A 23,013-nucleotide genomic window follows, 5' to 3' on the forward strand; every position below is an offset into this window, starting at 1 on the left:
TCCTGGCACTCACCCCTTACATATTTATAAACATGGATGAAGTCACCCCTTAGTCATCTGCTCTCCAAGCTAAAGAGCCCCAGCTGTTGGGATAATTGTTAGAGACTGGAAAAAAAGCTCACATGTATCAACATCTTAGAGGTCAAGTGTAGAACAGGATACATAGAGATCATGCAAAATGCTCAGATGCTGGATACCTAAGCCACAGGAGTATAAATAATGTGGGGTTTAATTTTAAATTGTTAAATAAACCATAATTCCTTTAGCAAAGGCAGCTGAGTAGATATATTTGCATAGTTAGACTTGACAAGTACCACATCATAGTATTGTGATTACAAAACTATGGAGATACAGTATGAAAAGCAGTTAATAGATAAGCTGCAAAATAACTAAAAGCCACCTCAAAAAGTAGCAGACGCAGGGATATTTCAGTTATAAAGAGTCTTTCAGAAGGATAGATCAGGACAGGTCAGTGATTGGTACAGTTCTCAGCATTAATCAACATTTTTCAAGCATCTTAAAAATAGACATAACATTATTGCTGATAAAACACTTTATCAGCAATAATGTTATGGCTATTTTTAGGATGCAATTGGTGCTAGGTAACAAATTCAGAATGACCAGCACATTTCAGAAGCTGTGCCCATTTGGCCAAAATCTGTTTCCCACAGACACCTAGAAGCATAAAATCTATAAAGGTGCTTTGTAGACCATATCAAAACAATTGGAAAGGAGAAGTGGTGGGGGCAGGCATTGTACTCAAGAAAGAAGAGAGCCAGGAAAGGTCAATGAGTCTGAAAGTCAGAGTAACAGAACAATTCAACAGGAGCTCCCAGCAGCACGCCATGGCAAAGATGAGAAAAGTAGTACTTGTATAACCATGGGGGAAAACAAGCGAATAGAGTAGAATGATGATCTTGCCAGAGTTTCAGACAAGGGAGAACCCAGTTTGAAGATGGTAGCTCAAATTCTGATATCTACCTTTTTTTTTTTAAATTGTGTGGGAAATCATTTAAGCTGTCTGATACCTGAAGGAAAAAAAAAAGATTCAGAAGTAGCAAAGCTGCCTCAGCTAAAGACTCAAGAGATCACTTGTTTAGTGCCACCAAAGACAACTGACTTCTATAAATGTATTTACGGAGAGAAAATGCTAAACATCAGATAGCTTTTTAATCAGATGAAACAAAATTGACTACACTCAGGATGCAGAGCTTTACAAAAGGAGAAGTGTTTCCAAATGCAGAGGCACAGAGGTAGGAAGCCAGCACATTTTACATTTCTCAAGGTTTTCCCAATAAAACTGGCAATAGGTCATTTCCAATCAACTAACTGAAAGCCTGTCTCAGCTAGACTCACATTAGTTGCAAAATCCCTTCATGTTGCTCTTCCTTGGGGACAGATATCCAGAAAATCAAGCTTCCCACAAATCACAAGACTCGTGTCTTGGGAAATATGGATTCAGTCTTTGCTTCTGCTTTACCTAGTTTTAGGAATCTAAAAGCTACATGTCTATTTAGCATGTAAATGTGGGAAGCATTTTTATCCTCAGCATCTCTGCCAGCTAGTGCAGAGAAGCTGGTACTGTTGGGGAGCTGTTTCTCTGACAATTCCCAGAAAAGTCACTACACATTGAGAGAGTTTGTGCTTTGAAGAAATCTCTGTGCTGACTGAAGGAAAGCAGGAAGTTGGTTGGCTTAGACGTGGACAACGACACTCTAGATATACAAAGAGAGGAAGATCTGCTCTACCCTCTGCTGAGGAAGATATTCATATTTACAAGCTGCTGTGGAAATAATATATCAGAGACAATATTATTAGGAAACATACAAATAGCTCTGATAAGTGTTATCAATAAATCACAACGTTCAAATTTCTGCAAAGCTCTAGGTTGAAAGAAAGCAGAATCTTGAGATTCTGAGTACAGGACTACATTCAGACTGTGAACCAGATCACTGAATGCCGCAATGAAATACTGAAGGTGTTGAATCCATGTGTGCTTTCCTTAGCAGCAAAGACTGATAAAAGTACCTCTTTTCCAAACGAGGGTTCTTTCCATTTTAAAGAGTTATTTTCAGCATCCTAGCTTTCACAATGGTAATGAAGTTGTGCCAAGCACAGCAGATGGGTCTGTGAACTGCTGTGTGGTAGCAAAGGCTTTTTAATCCAGATTCATGACTGAAAGAGAGGACTGTGGAGTTCCAGTATTGTGCAGAATATTTTATGAGGAAAATGAAATTCTGACAGTTCTGAAATTGTATATAGAGCTGATTCAAGTAAGATAGTTGATATTGTGATGTGTAAGGAAGGTCATGACATTTCCCTTGACCAAAAGGCAGAGTCTTTCTCATGTACACAAACTCTGGAAGCAAGGGTTCAAATGATCGCCCTGAAGTGCAACATAAGGAATATACAGCAGTGAGTTTCCTGTCTGCTTGTAGGAGAAAATCCTTTCATAAAAAAAATCTGTGTTTTATTTTCTTTGGATTTGATCCCAGCAGTCAGATGGGGAGGAAGTGTTGCACTTTGTAGTAAAGCTTAATCAGTACATTGAGATATCCATTCTGCAAGCTTCCCTTTTACCAGAATTTACACCACAAACCATAGTCAGCAGAAACAGCAGTCCTGGCATGAGGATCCAAAGTGACTGTACCTAGCAAAGTCTCATATGACCACAACCATGCAACAAAAGTCACTCCAGCTCTCTAGCACACTCCTGCCTGTCCTTCCACCCAGGGTGTCTCAGCAATTCCAAGGAACCACAATTAAATCCATATTAAAAGTACTACAACAACAGAGTCCTGGTGGATAACGAGTTAACTATGGCACAACAATGTACCCTTGTGGCCAAGAAGGCCAGTGGGATCCTGGGGTGTATTAGGAAGAGTGTGTCCAGCAGGTTCTCCAGGAAGGAGGTTCTCCTTCCCCTCTACTCTGCCCTGGTGAGACCTCATCTTGAATACTGCATTCAGCTTTGGGCTTCCCAGTTTAAGAGGGACAGGGATCTGCTGGAGAGGGTCCAGCAGAGGGCTAGAAGGATGGTTAGGGGACTGGAGGGCATGGCTTATGAGGAGAGGCTGAGGGACCTGGGACTTTATAGTCCAGAGAAGACTGAGAGGGGATTTAATAAATGTTTATAAACATCTGAAGATTGGGTGTCAGGAGGAGGAGGTTCTGCTCACTTGCTCCCTGTGATGGGACAAGGAGCAATGGGTGTAAGTTGCAGTACAAAAGGTTTCACCTCAACGCAAGCGGGAACTTCTTTACTGTAAGGGTCACAGAGCACTGAAACAGGCTCCCTAGAGAGGCTGTGGAGTCTCCTTCCCTGGAGACTCTCAAGGCCTGTCTGGATGTGATCTGTGCTAGATTGCGTGGTCCTTCTCTGGCAGAGGGGTTGGACTCGATGATCTCCTTGGGTCCCTTCCAACCCCTAATATCCTGTGATCCTGTGATCCTGTGAACAGCCACCAAAACAGCTCAGCAGAGAAGTGCATTAGGAGGCAGAAGAGATTTGAATAACATACTAGCAGAATTGGAAGCAAAATTCTCACTCTGTTCAAGCAATTTGCATAATGACTCCTGTTTTTTAGACTTATTTTGCACTAGTTATTTAATATAGTCATTATACTTCGTTATGGTAGTTTGATTTGGGATGCTGCCAAAAAAAAGACATTTCGTAGCAAGATCTGAGGGGCTGGATATTTGAACAGAGCATTTCACTTTAACAAGTTTCTTTTATTCCATGTTGAAAAGAGCTTATAGAGATTTTCCCTGGTGTTGGTCAGAAGGGGAGAATGTCAAACCTTAAATAGCTTTATCCAACATGAGATTTGACAAAGTAAATAACACAGATTTTTTTTTTTAAATAAAAAAGAAGGGACTAATTCACACAGAAAACACAAAAGTGCATTATGCTTATTCCCTGTACTATACTTGGAAATTTTCAGCCAGCTTACCAAACCTTTCCAATTAATACTCCAGCTGATGTTTCAATGTATATTAAATAGATTCGGGAGATGAGAAAGACAGAGTACAAAAGAATACACATACTGACCATGGGCATGTTTGTAAGAATCAAATTCAGCAAGAGGGACAGCCCAAGATGTGAACTGAGATAGGCAAGAGAAGGAAGCCTGTAGAATAACAATAATACTAATAAGACAAATATCTGTATTACTACCATGATAAGCACTGCAGGGACAGCAGACCTGCTGAGGCAGGTTCTGATTTGCCCTGGTACCACCAGCAGGTGTTGGTCACAAGTCTGACTCAGCACTACTTTTCTTTTCAATCTTGTGCACTCAAGTGCAAATATAAACCTAGGGGGAGAAGTCATCCTTCAGTCTGTGATAAATCAGAGCAAACTTTACTGATAGAGACATATCTTAACTCCCAAGAGAGAGCATTTAGCTAAATAGTTATTTTAAGGGAGCAATTACAAGGGGAAGGGGAGATAAATTTAATATTTCTTTTACCCAGCTAATTATTAAGAAAAAATGTCAAAGGTGACAGGAAATGTGGATTTAGAAATTCCTAGGGGGAAAAAATAGAGTGGTAAATAATCTAGCATTAGTTTTGTTATTTGGTTGGGAAATTACCCTTACTTAGATAATCAACTCTAATTAGAATTCTCTCACTTAATAAAATGATCTGCAATTAATGTGAATGAATATAAGACTCTACAGTTCAGAATTCCACATCTTCCTCACTAGGTTATTTTGCTTCGTTACTCAAAGACTTTATTGCAAGTTTCTCTTCTCAGTCTATTCAAGTAGAGAAATCTCCTGTCTCCAGTAGTTTCTCAAAGATTTGTTCCCTTTTCAACAGATTAACCTGTGTGACTAGAAAGTTTGAGAATCAAGTAATCAGTCATTTGAGTGACAGCTTCAGGTTGCAAGTCTAATGAGCCTAGCTCGTGTGGTCTGCAGTAACGGTACCTCTCTTCTTCTCCCCATTCACACAAGTTCATTTTATTTTTGCAAATATTTGACTCCTTACTAGAAGCTCAGCTAAAGCCTTTCATTTCTTCCATTTAATTATGACCATACAATTCTTCTTAATCACTTTGATGATCTCCCAGGTCTAATTACAAAATTTAAAAATCTAAAGATATGGCAAGAGCAGACAATCTAGCCTCTTCTTGAGCCAACCCATGGTTCATAGAGCTGTCGCTTCCTTTTATCTTGTGTGTTCACCATAGGAAAAGCTGTCACATTGGAATAATGCTCTTGCCACTGTCTTCTTTATGTGGGAGAACTCCAACATGACATAGATTTTTGAAGTAGTTAAGGCCTCAGGCACAAGACACGTTAGCAACATATCTTTCCTGATGCTCCTAGAAAACTGAGCACTTAAAAATCCTTAATGCCATGCATTTGTCTCTGAAGAATACAGGCTTTCCTGGACCCTTCACAGCTTGGAAATAAAAAAATCACTTAAAAAAAGAATTTAGTATACTGCAGAATAAATATAATGAATTAGTCATTACTCCTTACCTCAATGTAATAGCATTCCAGAGAGCTAGGCTATTAGCTTTATGAAGATGTGCTGTGACAAGCACAGGAGTCTTGAGGATTGCTGCAGTGGGAAGCAAAGATGAGACAATGGAACATCATGAAGTGTAATTGTGATGCTACCACAGCCCCTGAAGATATTCCTACATATTCCTGCAATTTAGTTTGTGACTTGGCAAAACATTAATTAATAAATAAGCTAAATTCAAGACTCTCAGCCCTTGTTCTTGTAGGTGACTTTAATTTGTCAGATATATGCTGGGAACTCAACACAGCAGAGAAGTGGCAGGCTAGAAGGTTTTTAAAGAGTATAGATAGCTTCCTGACACAGCTGGTGTGCCAGCCTACCAAGGGTAAGGCTCTGCTCGACTTGCTGTTTATGAATAGAGAAGGGCTGGTGGGAGATGTGGTGGTCAGACACTGTCTGGGGTGCAGTCACCATGAAATAACAAAGACTTCAATGTGCAGTGAAGCTAGGAGGGGCATCAACAAAAGATCCACACTGGACTTCCAGAGGGCAAACTTCAGCTTATTCAAAGAAGTTAACCTTGGGGAAAGGGACTTAAAAATAAAAGGGTCCAGGAAGGTTGGACCTACTTCAAGAGAGAAATCTTGAAGGCGCAGGAGCAGGCTGTGCCGATGTGCTGAAAGCAGAGCCGCCGGGGAAGACAACCAGCCTGGATGGGTGAAGGTCTGCTCAAGGAATTAAGGAGGGGGAGAAAAGGGCATATCACCTTTGGAAAGAGGGGGAGGGAACTCAGGGAAAAATTTAAGGATGTTGCTAGGTCATGTAGGAAGAAAATGAGAGAGGCAAAAGCCCAGTTAGAACATAGACTGGCCACTGCTGTGAATGATAAGAAGTGTTCCTATAAATATATTAATGACGAAAAGAGGGGCAGGGATAATCTCCACTCTTTATTGGAGAAGGAGGTGAATGAGGAAAAGGCAGGGGTGCTTAACACCTTCTTTGCCTCGATTTTCAGTAGCAAGGCAGGTTGTCCTCAGGACAGCTGGCCTCCTGAGCTGGTAGGTGGGGTCAGGGAACAGAACAGCTCCCTCTGTAACCCCAGAGGATGTAGTTAGGGACTTGTCAAGTCTCTTGGATCCTCACAAGTGTATAGGATGAGATGGGATCCATCTTAGGGTGCTGAGAGAGCTGGCAGAAGAGCTGGCCAAGCCACTCTCCATCATTTATCACCTGTCCAGTGAGTCATGGCTCACTGGAGAGGTCCCTGAAGTCTGGAAGCTGGCCAGCGTGGTGCCCCTACACAAGGTGGGTCAGAAGGAGGACCCAGGAAATTACAGACCTGTCAGCCTGACCTCAGTGCCAAGCAAGATAATGGAGCAGATCATCCTGAGTGCAATCACAGAGCACCTACAGGATGGCCAGGGCATCAGACCCAGACAGCACAGATTTAGGAGAGGCAAGTCCTGCTTGACCAACTTGATCTCATTTTATGTCCTGTGATCTGTACTAGATTGTGTAGTCCTACTCTGGCAGAGAGGTTGGTCTTGATGATCTGTTGGAGGGTAGGGAGCCCTGCAGAGGGACCTTGACAGGCTGGAAGGGTGGACAGAGGCCAATGAGTTGAGATTTAAAAAGGTCAAATGCAGAGTTCTGCACTTTGGCCACAACAACCCCAAGCAGTGCCACAGGCTGGGGACAGAGTGGCTGGAGAGCAGCCAGGCAGAAAGGGACCTGGGGGTTCTGGCAGATAGTAGCTGAACATGAGCCAGCAGTGTGCCCAGGTGGCCACACCTTGAGTACTTTGTCCAGTTCTGGGCTCCTCAATTCAAGAAAGATGTTGAGTACTGGAACGTGTCCAGAGAAGGGCAATGAAGCTGGTCAGGGGCCTGGAACACAAACCCTATGAGGAGAGGCTGAGGGAGCTGGGGGTGTTTAGTCTGGAGAAGAGGAGGCTCAGGAGTGACCTCATTGCTGTCTACAGCTACCTGAAGGGAGGCTGTAGCCAGGTGGGGGTCAGTCTCTTCTCCCAGGAAACCAGCAATAGAACAAGAGGACACAGTCTCAAGTTGTGCTGAGGGAAGTATAGGCTGGATGTTAGGAGGAAGTTCTTCAGAGAGAGTGATTTTCCATTGGAATGGGCTGCCCAGGGAGGTGGTGAAGGCATCGTCCCTGCAGGTGTTCAAGCAAAACCTGGCTGAGGCACTTAGTGCCATGGTCTAGTCAACTGGATAGGGCAGGGGGATAGGTTGGCCTGGATGATCTTGGAAGTCTCTTCCAACCTGTTTAATTCTATGATTCTATGATCTGATATTTATGCAAATTGATGATATCCCATCTGAGCCTTGTCTTCTCCAGGCTAAACAGTCCCAGCTTTCTCAGTCTTTCCTCATAAAAGAACTGCTTCAATCCCTGAATCATCTTCCTGGCCGTTTCTTAAACTCTATAACCAGTATATCCATACCCATCTAGTACTGAGGAGCCTGAAGTGGTACTCACGGTATGGCCACACCAGTGCAGGGTAGAGATGAAGGATTATCTCCCATGACTTGTTGACACTGCTTCTCCTGATGTAGCCTTAGTTACCTTTGACCATCTTTGCAGCAAGGAAACACACTGCTGGTTTATGTTCAATCAAGTCTGGCAAGATCTTGAGGTCCTTTGCTTCAAAGCTGCTTTCCAGCTTGGTAGCCCCCTCCCTCCACTGTCAGTTGGTGCATTGAGTCCTGCTCCCAGATGCAGGACTTTGCGCTGCCCCTTGTTGAACTGCATGAGGCTCCTGAAAACCCCTTTCTCCAGTCCACTGACAACCACCTGGATGGCACCACAATCTTCTAGTATATTAGCCACTTCTCCCCATTTTGTATCATCTGCAGCTGCTCTGTTTTATCCTTAAAAATGGTTTCAATGAGATTATCAAATACTGCCTTAAAATATTTTGTATATTTACACAGATCTTGTGCACTTGTTCACCAACTACAGTCTACAGAACAGTAAATACATCACAGTTGCTTAGCACCTATTAATATTTGTGATTAAACGATCATGACTGATGCTCTGTGAGAAAAGCACAAAACTAACAACATTACACTTGTCCAAAATGGTGGACTTTTCCTGTGGAAGTGCTCCCTTCCTTCTGGAGAAGAATTTCCAAAGGAATGCTGCTGGTCCCCCAGTACCTTGGTGATCACTGCTACACAATTACACTATTCTCACTGCAGCACTGAAATGCTATTCATTGAAATGTTCTTTACAGGAGCATCAAGAGCATATTTACTTTGCCATGTTTGAAAAGGCTGACATTTCCACAGACCAGCACTGCTCATTTGCAAAATTGAGACTGATTTCAAAAGGTCTATACACATCTCAAAGCTCCCACAGGACAGCAGAGATGACAACAAGCAGCATAGCCTTGACTAATAGGCTGACACAGCTTTATGGTAGGACACTCTCCAGCTGCTGGAAAGCATTGAAGAGAGACTGAAGCGTTACCAGAGAGACAGCTTTTACGCTGTTCTATTTCTGCTGAAGGGCTACAGTAGGAACCCTTGTGGATCCACTAATATGCAAGAAAAACAGATCTTTCCATACAACTGTTGTTACTTTCCACAAATACCCATATCTGTTAATTACTTCATTCTGTACTAACCTGCTAGAGCTCTTTTCACCACACTCATACCACAGATAAGAGACGCAGGTATTAGATGATACCAAACACTTTTGGAAGCGACACCTTACATTTTTGTAGATCTGTAAATATATCAGGGAAGTTGTCACTGTAGTAGATACAGATTGTAAGAAAAATGAGGTTCTAGACAGAGATGATATCTCTTATTATATCATTTAGCTCCTTTGTGATGAGCAGACACCAAATTCATTCATCAGACAAGAGAATGAAGCAATGAGGCTCATACTAAGTGCAGGGTAGGAGCAAGGGCTCTGTGCACTTGGTTTCCTCAGCATTAACAGTGCTGTGCACTGCTGGAGTCACCCAGCAATATGAGTTTGATCTGACTAAGACTCAAGTGCATGGTTGCACTTCACTTGCATTAGTCAGACACTGTGGAGCTCCATTCTTTTACACTGGCTCTGTACCAGTGGAAAGGGCAGGAGTAACATGCACTGAGCTGACTCAAAATGGATTTCTGAACCAATATCCACCCAAAGCTCAGCCCATTTTAGCCTATAGATATAGCACTTTGGAGTGGCCTTCAGGAACCCTCAGCCCAGTTAGTGACTTATCAATAACACCAATAACTTATTCTGCTACTGAGTTGTGAGAGGTTTTCAGCACCTGTAGAGCACCTGAAATTTAGAGGGATCTGTCAAAAGTCAAACAAGCATTTTTTATGTGCAACTCACAATCATAGCACTGATATAGTGATTTTGTTGCATGTAGTGCATGGGACCGGATGGGATCCACCCTAGGGTGCTGAGAGAGCTGGCAGCTGAGCTGGCCAAGCCACTCTCCATCATTTATCAGCAGTCCTGGCTCACTGGAGAGGTCCCTGAAGACTGGAAGCTGGCCAATGTGATTCCCATACACAAGAAGGGTCGTAAGGAGGAGCCAGAAAACTACAGACCTGTGAGCCTGACCTCAGTGCCAGGCAAGGTCATGGAACAGGTCATCTTGGGTGCCATCACAAAGCACCTACAGGATAGCCAAGGGATCAGGCCCAGCCAGCATGGGTTTAGGAAGGGCAGGTCCTGCCTCACCAACCTGATCTCCTTTTATGATCAGGTTACCCGCCTGGTGAATGTGGGGAAGGCTGTGGATGTAGTCTACTTGGACTTCAGCAAAGCCTTTGACACTGTCTGCCACAAGAAGCTCCTAGCCAAGCTGGCAGCTCATGGTTTGGACAGATTCACTCTGTGCTGGATCAAGAACTGGCTGGATGGCAGAGCTCAGAGAGTGGTGGTGAATGGTGCCACGTCCAGTTGGCAGCCAGTCACAAGTGGTGTTCCCCAAGGATCAGTGCTGGGCCCAGTCCTGTTCAATATCTTTATTGATGATCTGGACGAGGGCATTGAGTCCAGCATCAGTAAGTTTGCAGATGACACCAAGCTAGGAGCAGGTGTTGATCTGTTGGAAGGTAGGAGAGCCCTGCAGAGGGACCTGGACAGGCTGGATGGGTGGGCAGAGGCCAATGAGATGAGATTTAACAAGGCCAAGTGCAGGGTTCTGCACTTTGGCCACAATAACCCCAAGCAGCGCTATAGGCTGGGGACTGAGTGGCTGGAGAGCAGCCAGGAGGAAAGGGACCTGGGGGTACTGATAGATAGTAAGCTGAAGATGAGCCAGCAGTGTGCCCAGGTGGCCAAGAGAGCCAATGGCATCCTGGCCTGCATCAGGAATAGTGTGGCCAGCAGGACAAGGGAGGTTATTCTTCCCCTGTACTCAGCACTGGTCAGGCCACACCTTGAGTACTGTGTCCAGTTCTGGGCCCCTCAATTCAAGAAAGATGTTGAGGTACTGGAACATGTCCAGAGAAGGGCAACGAAGCTGGTGAGGGGCCTGGAACACAAATCCTATGAGGAGAGGTTGAGAGAACTGGGCCTGTTTAGCCTGGAGAAGAGGAGGCTCAGAGGTGATCTTATTACTGTCTACAACTACCTGAAGGGACATTGTAGCCAGGTGGGGGTTGGCCTCTTCTCCCAGGTAACCAGCAATAGAACAAGGGGACACAGTCTCAAGTTGTGCCAGGGTAGGTATAGGCTGGATGTTAGGAAGAAGTTTTTCACAGAGAGAGTGATTTCCCATTGGAATGGGCTGCCCAGGGAGGTGGTGGAGGCACCGTCCCTGGGGGTCTTCAAGAAAAGACTGGATGAGGCACTCAGTGCCATGGTCTAGTTGACTGGCTAGGGCTGGGTGATAGGTTGGACTGGATGATCTTTGAGGTCTCTTCCAACCTGGTTGATTCTATGATTCTATGATTCTATAAATGCAGTATCATAGAATCATAGAGTCACAGAATCAACCAGGTTGGAAGAGACCTCCAAGATCATACAGTCCAACCTATCCCCCAGCCCAAACCCCTTTGTGTTCTAACTGATCCTCATACCAGCTGAGACAGACTCTTTGCCTCTGTCAGCCACAATAATTTCAAGAGACAGATGCAAGTATTGGTGGAGAAGGCTGGGACTGATTTTTCTCATTTCCCCTCCTCCACCGCACTGCTGAGATGTTTATTACTCTGGTGTCTGTCTGCTGATTTGTTTAGTATAAATTTGGACTGAGATTAATTTTACATTTTAACAGACATAAAATATTTTTTGAGTCACGCTTGGTCAAATACAAAGCCTAGAAAGCATCAGCCTAAAAGTTATCATAATCAAAACAAAATTAAACCATAATTCAGTCAAATTCAGCATTATTCAATGCTGCTTCCAAAGTCTGAATCTGCCACCCTTTCAGTTTCCCTCTTCTGGAGAATGTAAATCCTTGATCAGATGATCTTTCTTGAACTGAAAAATACACTGAGTTCAATTGAATTAGGCAAGAGCAACACTTACTAAAATCAGAGAAACTCTGAGCAAAATGGGGTCCTACAAATCAGCCACCTTGACACTGAAAACTTGCCACAGAAGGACTGGTAAAACCTTCAAAACAAATGGTTATTTAGAAAATTAAATCTGTACTCCACACACGTGGATCCTTCAGAAGCATGAATGACTTGGACAATTGAGGAGACACATTTTTCCTAGGTACTTAGATAGTTACTTGTCTACCTCACTGTGTGGCCAAATACCTCGGAAAATGTAATCAGTCATACTCTCAGAGACAGATTTCTACAGGTGTAGAGATGTCCAGGAGGTATAAACAGTGCTTAATGGTTTAGTTCACAATAAAGTCAAAGAGAGTTAAGGGCTCATGTAAAACCACATCTATTTGCCTAATTGAAAAACACAGCCTCCTAAGAACACGTGTCTCATTAAAATTAGTGAGGTTAGAGCTCTTGCAAGCTCTCAAATCTGTGTTTGGGCTTTCCATGATACAGCCTCCAGGTAGCTAGCAGGAGCACCTGATCAGTGTGAGTTTAGATGAGAGAAATGACAAGCTTGAATCAGCTTCCAGGTACAGCTGGATTGTGAGAATGAAGGTCATGTCACACAAGAAACCTAAAGCCCATAAAAAAGCGGACATAAAAACAGGTCACTCTAGACCTTCACAAAGATACTTCAATCATATTTGTGCTTTTCAAAGCAAGCTGTGGCTTTGCTTTAGATTATTTGAGAAGGTGTTTTTCTTTAAATAGCAACTTAGGATGAAAATTGCCACTTCCAATTTAATTATCCTTCTTTAATATAGCCTACTAATTTACAGCTGGATAATTAACCTTGGTATTCATTCAGACTTCAAAACACACAACTCCCATTGCTGTCAATTAGTTGATGATGTTGAGTACGTTGATGATGGAGCATTTTTGTGTGACCCTTGCAATATGGCATTTGGGAAATTTCAGTAGCTAATATAATCATTCCTCTGGAGAAAGTCCTTCAAAATCTACTCCAAGAATTTTAGAATGGGAAGTGAGGTAGTGAATCTTTAAGTTGATTAAGTTTGCTAAACATAATAGATGTACATTAAAGTTTATCCTACTCTATGGTTTTATTGCAACAATACTCTCCAAAAGATCTCTCTAGATGATAAGTAAACCTTCTTACTATGATAGATTTGCACGGCTGTGAGCAGTAGGCAGGTGCCTTGATCTCAACTAGAAAACATTCAGAAGCTGCCTTACTTTTTAAGACAAACCTGGTTCTGAAAGCAGGCTTATAAATGATTGTTACAAAATATTTTTTTTTATATATGAAGTGATACAATGAACACTGAAATGTGAAGAGTATGGGAAAGACCACTGGTGCTTTAATTCTCACCCTGAGTTCTCTGCATTTATAATAAGAGCTACAGCCTACCGGTAGCAAGATTAAATTATTGGGCAGTAAGAAGTTTGAATCTGATATATTTTCCTCTTATCCCACAGCAGGTCACATTCTGCTAATGAGTGTTAACCCTGAAATCAGGCAAACATTCATCTTGAGAAATGAATAATCTCATACAGGGCTTTTAAAGCAGCCAGCAGAGCCAACAGCTAAAAAGAAATTGGCTCAAACACAGCTGCTTTACTTTTAAAACATTGTTCTTCCTCCCCAGTGAGAATAGGAGCTAATGGCATAAGTGAGTGAGGCATTCTTGTAGCAAAAGCCAAGAACACCCTATGTCTCTTCCAGGTTAAAAACTCTTCTTGTGATTAAGAAGGAATAGGTGATGCTCAGTCGAATGTTATTGCACAGGCTAGCTAGAGCCTTTGTGAAGCTTCCTAATGTGAGCTCACTTCAACCTCCATATTTTCAAAGTACTTTGCTTCATCTGCTGAGTGAAAGTATAAGAAGAAAAATTAAACCCCCCAGCCTGGTGGGCTTTCCCCTGGATTTGAGAATGACATCAGTCTTCATTTTTTAATATTCCTGCAGTAGTGAAAATACTGACTACTCCATTTTCTACACAGGGTCAACATTATGAAGAGGAAAAACGGGCATTGAGCCATGAAATTATTGCACTCAATAACCACTTAATAGAAGCCAAGGTGACAATAGATAAGTTATCAGAAGACAATGTAAGTATTTGATTATGGATACATTTTGAGATTTTATCATGCACTTCCTATGAAATTGTAGAATAACTTTCTTATTGTTTGCACAGTTAACATTTATTTTGGATTACTTACATCGTTTGGTTAATTTGAGTCTCCTCTTTCTATGGCATGGGCGTGAGACTTTTCATTGGTAGTTTTTTTTCTTTACATATAACTAACCTAAAACTGTAAAAATTATAAAACTATTTTAAGAAATGGCAATACTCCCACATGGATTTTGCCATCAGTACTAGTCCAGTGATGGAAGCACATTCTCAGAGCTATTGCATGGACAGAGATATGCATGGACACAGGTGTGGAGTGAGGACTCATCAGAAGGATTTCAGGCACATTATAAAGCCCTACATTTCCTGAAGTTTCTCTGATCTTTCAGTTTTGCTCACTGAAATGAGATGCCCAGCACTACTGAGCTCTGCTAGCAGAAGGTAGTATTGACCCAAGCTGATCACTCAGATTGTTACAGGGAGAAGGAAACAGATTTTCTCCAGCTGTGGTTCATCTATAACAATTAACTATCTCTGTGTGGAATGAAGCAGGGAACATCTCTGGCGAATTGTCATTCTGCATCTCATTAAACATGCTGAAAACTGACATGCATACTGCAGCTGGCAACCAAGCTCAAGAAATCCTTCAAGGAACAAAACTAAGAAAGATGAAAAGAGAAGAAGATTGCAGACATTTAGTTCATTATTGTTCCATTCCTTAGACACTTAATAAAAAAATCATCTACAGAAAACATGTTTCTGATAACACTCAAAAGCCATCTGTATATGGCCCTGTGCAAACAGCTCTAGGTGGCACTGCTTGAGGAGGGAGATTTGACTCGATGATCTTTGGAGGTCCCTTCCAACCTCAAACATCCTGTGATTCTGTGATTAGTTTTCATCATCTTACATTCAACAGTCCTGTATTTCATATGAAATATCAGGGAGCATTTGAGCCCATTATCATTCCTGTTGATATGACTTGTGCCTAGATGTTTAATAAATTTCCAATGGAAACAAAGAGTTCGCAATCTGATCCTTTTGTTTTAAAGAATTTGTGTTGAGAAAACAGCATGAGGAGAAACTTTTCCTACAGTGAGATTGATGGAGCACTGGACTATGTTGGCTGTCCAGAAAGGATGTGGAGTCTTCTTCTCTGGAGACTTTCAAAACCTGCATTGATGTGCAGACTACCCTATGTGATCCTGCTTTTGTCAGGGGAGTTGGACTCAATGATCACTCGAGCTCCCTTCCAACCTCTAACGTTCTGTGATTCTGTGATTCTAGTCACATGGCACACTCCAGGCATGAGATAGAAAGTATGGAACAAGGTACATGTGGCACACTCAACTCACATGTAATTTTTCTATAGTAATTTTTAAAGCTACTAAAAATAAAGTGTCAGAAATGCTTTTTTTACTCTCCATGACAACCGCTTCACAGAAACAGAGGCACACAGCTTTTGAAACAAGGATTAAAATTTTGATCTAATTTTTGTGTGCCTAGCAATACCATATGTGACTTGAAGTAGTTGTCTGTGCTATTCATTGTGCAGTAATATATTCTGTGCTTAAGGTGCATGTCACATGTCAGAATCACAATGCACATGCAATGCATTTTGCTTTAATATCGGATTCTTAGATTCTGATTGCATCTATTTTCAAGAATAAAAATATTGTGTACTAACATAAAATTTAAGACTTACAAAAATGAGTGTTTCTTTCCAGTACATTAAAAGCACAATTGGCATGTATAAAACCTCACAGAGACACAAAAAAAACTACAAACCAAAAATATCTAAAGGCCCTTGAATATGAAGCCATAGTAAACTAATAATCATAAGAAGACTACATTTACTACTGCCACGCTTCACAGACTCTTGAGGACATTTGTTGCACCTGTCATTGCAGAATATCTTTAAAATGGTGTTTCAAACCAAAGGGAATTTTCATCTTTCCTTTTCACAGAAAAAGAGCAAGCAGAACATTAAAAATCTGCATGCAATAAAATTACAACATTTACAGGAAAAAAATAAATAATTTCAGTAATCAATACCATTTCTCTGTAAAAACTTCTTAACCTTAACAGAGAAACAGATCCTAGTGTCCATAGCACCTTTAGACTTTGTCTCATCTATGCCCACCTATAAAGGCAACTTCTGAAGCCAGTTTTGTTTTTAATAGCACCTAGATTATCATAGAATCATAGAATCAGTCAGAGTTGGAAGGGACCACAAGGATCATGTAGTTGCAACCCCTCTGCCATGGGCAGGGAGGACACCCTGCCCTAGATCAAGCCAGAGCCTCATCCAGCCTGACCTTCAACACCTCCAGAGACGGGGCCTCAGCCACCTCCCTGGGCAACCCATTCCAGGCTTTCACCACTCATGCTGAGGAACTTCCTCCTCATATCCAGTCTGAAGCTGAATAGGAAAATCAACATACAGCTTTTACCTCTAGGCACCAAATGGTATGGTTAAAGGATACAATTACAGAGTCATGTGTCCCAAATTAAATTTAGATGAAGGGCAAATCTGTGTACTCAGTTTTCCCATTAAATAGGCTGCAAGAGCCATTCAATACAAAAATAGTGTAAGTGGCTTGTTTAAGTTCTGTTTTGCTCTGTGTGGAATTCTCATGATAATTTTTCACCCAGTAAAAATATCCTGTTCTGTAGTATCAAATAATTCCTGTGAGATAAAGCATATCCATATAGGCACATTCTACAAGATATGAAAGGAGTCAGGAATCAGCAAGAAAGTTTCTTAAGGAGGCAAACACTTTTTTTTTTTCTTTTTTCTTTTTTGAGGGGGGAGGGTTGTTGCTTGTTTGAGGCTTTTTTGTTTGTTTATATATATATATGTATGTAATTTCTGCAATTTATTTCTTCCATGGTCTCATAAGATTATATTAGCATTTTTCTCAAGTAGTATCACAGTGGATAATACTCACTGAAATTTGTCCATTCTTAAATTTTCTTTTTTTTTTGTTTAAAAGATCTTGGGGTTTTTTTTAGCCTTCATAGTGCTATGCATGTTAACAGTAGAAGTCCATTTCCTAATGGACTTTTAGTAGTGCAGGTTACTGCTCTGTAGCAATAGTTCTCAAAATTTTCTTTCTAGTGCTTTTATTAGCCCTCGTGGAACAAAAGGGCACAAAGCTCAGGACCATGCAAGAAATACAAGTTTTAATGTATTTAGAAGTTAAGCTATGCTCTAAATTTCCACAAAGTCAATTTTTAAAGATTGCTCAGGCATAGGAAGAAGACTGAAAACCACAAGCTGTTCACAGGCTCTACAAAACAGGCTATTTTTGTTTTGTTTTGTTTTTCTAGGAGCTCTATAGGAAGGACTGCAATTTAGCTGCTCAGCTGCTCCAGTGCAGCAAGAATTACGACAGGGCACATAAGCTCTCAGAGGTAATGTGACCAAACTGAGTGAATATTCAAAGTAATAAATATATTATGGAAAACAGGTTATTTTACATGTATCAATTCCAGAACTTGTTTGCCCTTAAGGCTTTGGTTCCCTCTGCTGTAAGCCACAGGAGGCATTCTGTGCAGCTGAGGGAGATGCTGACAGAATGGCAGACAGTGATGGAACTTAGAGGTACTCTCTTCCCCAAAACCTCTGCTATTTGGTAGAACAGGCCGGCACTGATCACACGGGAAATAAAGGGTTTAGCAAAACCCAAGTGCTGAGAACTCTAGACTGCAAATTGCTGGGGGAGAATGGGGAGGGGTGAGAGCAGGGAAATGACAAGTTGCAGGCATCAGAGACTCTGATACAATCAATTTTCCTCCTGAAGCTATTTTCCAGTCCAGCTAATTTCTAAACCTGAATTTTAAAATGGACTGACAGAACAAATATATTTCTCTAAAGCAACCAGAGCACTGAATGATTGATTTCCAAGGTGTAAACTTTAATTAATAAAACTTGCTTCCAAGGAAACTAGGCTTGAGAAACAGACTCCTTAAAGGGAAGGCAAACATTACCTTAGGGAGCAAGGCTATCTTTAGGGTTATAGGTCCTACACAAAGCAGTAACACCTTCCTTGGGTATTGTTTCAGTGAAGGTCATAGAAAAAAAGTAAAACTTTCCTTTGTCAGTGTCATCAGGTTAGTGTCCCACTCAAATGGTCTCTCTTGTGCAGTTCTGCAGTGGAATAATATAAAACCAAATGTGGTAGTACAAACCATTTCTAAGCCAGTGCAGAGCACTAAACAGCTCTGGTAAATAAGGATAGGAAAAAGACTCTTCTATCAAATGGGAGGGGGATTCTTTCGACTAGACACAACTTCCAAATTAACCATTGCCTCTGTCCTGACTTCCCTTAGCAATGCATATCCAGGAATCATCATGACATTGTTGGTCCTACTTGTTAGTAAAAATTAGACATTATAAGGTATTTAGCCATTCACTTGCAGAAAGCTGTCATAAATGTAACAATTTCCTGACTGTCATATACTGAATTAAGTAGGCAAAGTCTCCTCTTGTAAGTCCAAGTATTTATTAATTTAACAAGAGTGAATGTGCTGTCACAGCCACTAAATTCCTTCTAAATGCAAATATTGCCAGAAGAAAAGTATTGTATATTATCCCAAAGCCTAAACTATATTCCATTATTGTAATGTGACAGAAATATCATTTTAGTAATTCCAATTTTCAGTGAAATGCCCAGAAAATAATGTTCATTTTCTTAATGCATTTCATAATCTATAGAATGTTTATAAAAAAAATCAAACAGTAGTGTTACAGGACATTAAAATACCAACTGCCCCAAACAGCAGTTTCACATTGAATGAACTGTATTTCTTTCCCTCATTTCTGTGGCAATTTACAGCAGCCCTATTTTGAGACCTGTTTATTTAATTTTACTATGACTAATATTGCTATCTGCCAGCAGATTGGCAATATCATACTCTTTATTTCCAATGGAAGAGATATGAGCTAGTTAATAACATAATGATTAATCCAAAATATCCTGGAAGGTCTGTTGATTGAAAAAAAACCACTCATCCTGCTCCACATTAACAAGAATGCCATTTCACAACATGCCATATTTTGGACACGTTGAGTTTTGGGGACTGAACCAATTATTAAAACTCCCCTGCAAAGATAAAAGAGGAGCTTCCTATCTTATACTATGTGATTATGAAGAGGAGGCACCTTAAATTTCTTTCTTAAAATACAGAGGAGGGGGAACACTTCAGTATTTACAGGTTTCTTCCCCCTAGAGAAATAAAAGTTAAGGAGAGAGTGAGATGATTAGGGCTACATGGGAAATCACTGATTATTTGGTGAGGGGGGACTTTATATCCAGTGATAAAAAGAAAGTGCTGTGTAAATCAGAGTTCATCCAAGCATTCAAGAGCTAAATTCCTAAGTGGTGTAAATCAACTCAAAGGAGCTATCACAGTCACAAACTCAAAACTTAGTCCAAATATGAGGGGTTTTTTGATTTTCATCAAGAAATACCAAGATGGCCATCATGCAGTTTTCTTTTATATCCCTATCTGATTATCAATAGAAAACTGAAATAAGCAAGGCAGACACAACTGGACTGGCAAGCATTCTTGGCAACACCTGCCTAGGCCTTACTTACCAAACTTCCAAGCTGCACCAAGAAATGTGGTGTCTCAATTTCTTCAAGTGATCTATAGATCTGATCATGGCTTTCTCCAAAAATGATATGATTTCTGATATATAATAGCATTACTGGTTAATTCTAAGTAGTCTGTCACTCAAATCATAATGTAAATTTGGGTCTTTGACAATGTAGTAAGGAGCTAGAAAAGCAGGCAGCTAGGAGCTGCTGGAAAAGGGGAACCTGCCGAGGTTTGTGTGGATGATTGATCCGACAAGCCATGTCCAGCTGCTGGGGCAACAAATCTGGCCTGATTTGTTTCTTACCAGCACAAAAGAGTCCTGCCAGAGACAGTGTTTTAAGTGTAAGTGAAATCAGCATCCCTGCCCCTTCCAACAGAACTGTTTATCAAAAAAGATGGCACTGGGTTAGAAGCAAGATGAGCTCAAAGCAAGGCAACAAAATAGAATAGGTGTGATCTCTTCTTTCTCTTTCCTTCCCCCAGCAGAGACCTCAACATCACCATACTTCCAGCTGCAAATCCCAGGCATGCACATGGCATGGAAAACATTGCTTTAATTCTCCACCTGTCTTTTTAAGATTGTTGTTTACTACCTTCTATATACCGTTCCTATCCAACCTGAGGTAATTTGGAAGGAAACCTTTTCATTTCACAGTGTTTTCCATGAAGGGAAGCAGATGAAGGTTTCCAGATATTAATAAATGAAAGTCACTTGATGTTTCTTTTCAGAAATATGCAAAGATTATGGCCATATAGTGAGCTATGTAATGTCATAATCATCATCCATCTATGGATGTTGTATATAGCCAAGAAGACACCAAAGACAGTACTGATATGAATCCTTTTCTCCTCTCTTTGTTATCTGTTTATGTTACAGTTGCCATCTGACTTTCAGGAAAGAGTCAGCATCCATCTAGAAAAGCATGGCTGCAGCCTTTCTGTCCCCTTGTGCCACACATCTTACGCTGATACCATACCCACTTGTGTCATTGCCAAAGTACTCGAAAAACCAGACCCGAACAGTTTGTCTTCACACTTGTCAAGCCCATCTACAAGAGATCTCAATTTTCAGGACTCAGCTGGAAAACTCGGACAACGTCCCCAGTACAAGTCAGACATCTACTGCAGTGACACCGCCCTTTACTGCCCTGAGGAGAGGAGGAGGGAGAGGAGGCAGAGTGTGGACACACAAGTGAAAGATGTAGGATTCCTGAGGTCTCAGAACTCCACGGACAGCACCGTTGAAGAAGACGGTTTCCATTCCAGCTTTTCTCATGAAGCCTTCCCAGAGTACATTACCTCTCTGCCAACCTCCAGCTCCTATTCCAGCTTCAGTGTCACATCTGAGGAGAAGGAGAATGCCCAAGCCAACACTCTGACAGCCTCTCAGCAAGCAATCTACATGAGCAACCGAGAGGAGTTGTTTGAAAGGAAGTCACCTGCAGGTTATGAGCATCAGGGAAGTCCTAGGTTTGCCAAGTCCAAACCTGCACAGCACGTGGAGCTTGCTGATGAGAACTCACCCACTTTTACTAGGACTCTGCCTCCATATGCAAATGAACCATTTCACTTCTCAGCCATTACACCACAGCAGGCTTTAGCAAATCAGAAAATGAGGAATGAGTGCAGGAACACCAACCTTTCAGAAGAAGACTTGCCCGGGAGATGGAGGCAATTAAGTGTGGAGGACATTGGTGCATACTCTTACAGGAACACTGGCAGGCTGTCGCCCTGTAGTTTTTCGGAGCAGTACTACAGCAGCCCTGTTAAGAAAGGAGACAGTCGAACAAGCCCCATCTATGCTAGTTACAAAGCAGACAGCTGCTCAGAGGGAGATGATATCTGCCAAAGCAGACTTGTGGATTCTTGCTTCCTGAGAACGGAGAGCGGCCTGAATATCGACATCAACACTAGCTGTAAACAGGACAAACTGCCCACTTACAAAGCAAAAGAGTCAAGAGACCAAAAAAATGAGAGGATCACTGTCCAGTTATGCAGTAGCAAAAACATTGAAAATAGCCCAGTATTGAAAAGGGAATACGTGGATGTGAGCCCCAACAGCTCAGCAGAATCCCTCAATCAGAGCTCAGTGGAGGCTTCGGAAATCCACCAGTCTTCCATGGAGCCAGGAAGCCATTCGGGTATTCACAGCAAACAGCAACAGTTTCAACGGACTGGGAGTACTGGTTTGAGTCGGAAGGACAGCCTTACAAAAGCACAATTATACGGAACCCTTCTGAACTAGGCATCTTCCAAAATGGCAATAAGATGACAAAGAAAAGGAAGCAAAGAGCATTTGGCACTTCTAAGTGAACCATAAGGTTCTAAGGAACAGGATTATTATAAAATATATATTCATAAGGGTACTATATGTTTAAAACAAGATCTCTTCAAAAATGTTATACAGCACTTTTCACTTAACATCATTTCCACGTGGGAGACTGTCCCCTCCCCTCTTTTATAAACCTGAAATATTTTTATAAGCAAAATCGTATTTATTAGACTATCCTAAGCTATTTGAGCAGAATTCTTTTCCCTTCAAGCAGGTTTCTTATTCATTTTTGTGCATGAGGCCATCTGTGCCTAAACTATTGGAGGAAAAGGGTACAAATCACGGCGGCGGTGATAAAAAAGACATCCACCTGACTACACAATGTCACATGAAAACAAAACAATCAAGAATGTTGGATTTGAAGAAGTATATTTTTTAACAAGAATGGAATTGTATCTTATTTCATACAAATGTATTTATGAGTGACTCATGTATGCACAAAGTGATACTAATATTTTGTTCTTTTAATCCACTGTGTTTCTGCTTTCCTATTTTTCCTTGTATACTACCTCAAAAGTAATTGAGGGTTTCTTTGTCACATTTTCTGTAGGCTTGCATTTATATTGTCTAAAATGCATGCAGTGTCATAATTAATACTGTATTTTGCATTACTTAATAAAAGATACTAGTGGAGATATATTTGGGATTTTTTTTCCTTCATTAAAGCATACTCTGGCCAATAGAACATGGGATTTCTCCGGGAGGCATAAGTCACACAGAAGTTAATTATCAAAGCTCCTTGTGACTTAAGTTCCTCTTCCATTACACACAGACTTGACACAATCTGTTAGGTCTTTAAAAGGCTGCTATTTTCTGCAGTTGCCCTTTTTTCATAGGTAGAGACAGAGGTGTTTTTTTTTTTATGTAAGGAATATCTGGCCTTATGTAGCCTATGGGAATTCCATGGGACCAAGAAGTTGTACTTTTTTAATTTCCTCAATCAGGTTTTCTGTTTCTC

The 23,013-nt window shown here is 41.2% G+C and overlaps 1 protein-coding gene across 10 annotated transcripts in view; it reads left to right on the top strand.

The window, feature by feature from the left end:
* Positions 1-22,694, top strand: part of BEGAIN (brain enriched guanylate kinase associated) — a 194,450-nt gene extending 171,756 nt beyond the window's left edge. For all 10 annotated transcript variants that reach the window (XM_064173099.1, XM_064173021.1, XM_064173512.1 and 7 more), the window contains 3 exons: positions 13,986-14,093; positions 17,450-17,533; positions 20,601-22,694. In XM_064173099.1, coding sequence (XP_064029169.1) covers positions 13,986-14,093; positions 17,450-17,533; positions 20,601-21,968 — 1,560 coding nt within the window. In that variant the 3' untranslated portion in view covers positions 21,969-22,694. The remainder of the gene's footprint in view (positions 1-13,985; positions 14,094-17,449; positions 17,534-20,600) is intronic.
* The last annotated feature ends 319 nt before the right edge of the window (positions 22,695-23,013 follow it).

This window comes from Pogoniulus pusillus, chromosome 1 (genome assembly GCF_015220805.1).
Source record: "Pogoniulus pusillus isolate bPogPus1 chromosome 1, bPogPus1.pri, whole genome shotgun sequence".
NCBI classification, from domain to species: domain Eukaryota; kingdom Metazoa; phylum Chordata; class Aves; order Piciformes; family Lybiidae; genus Pogoniulus; species Pogoniulus pusillus.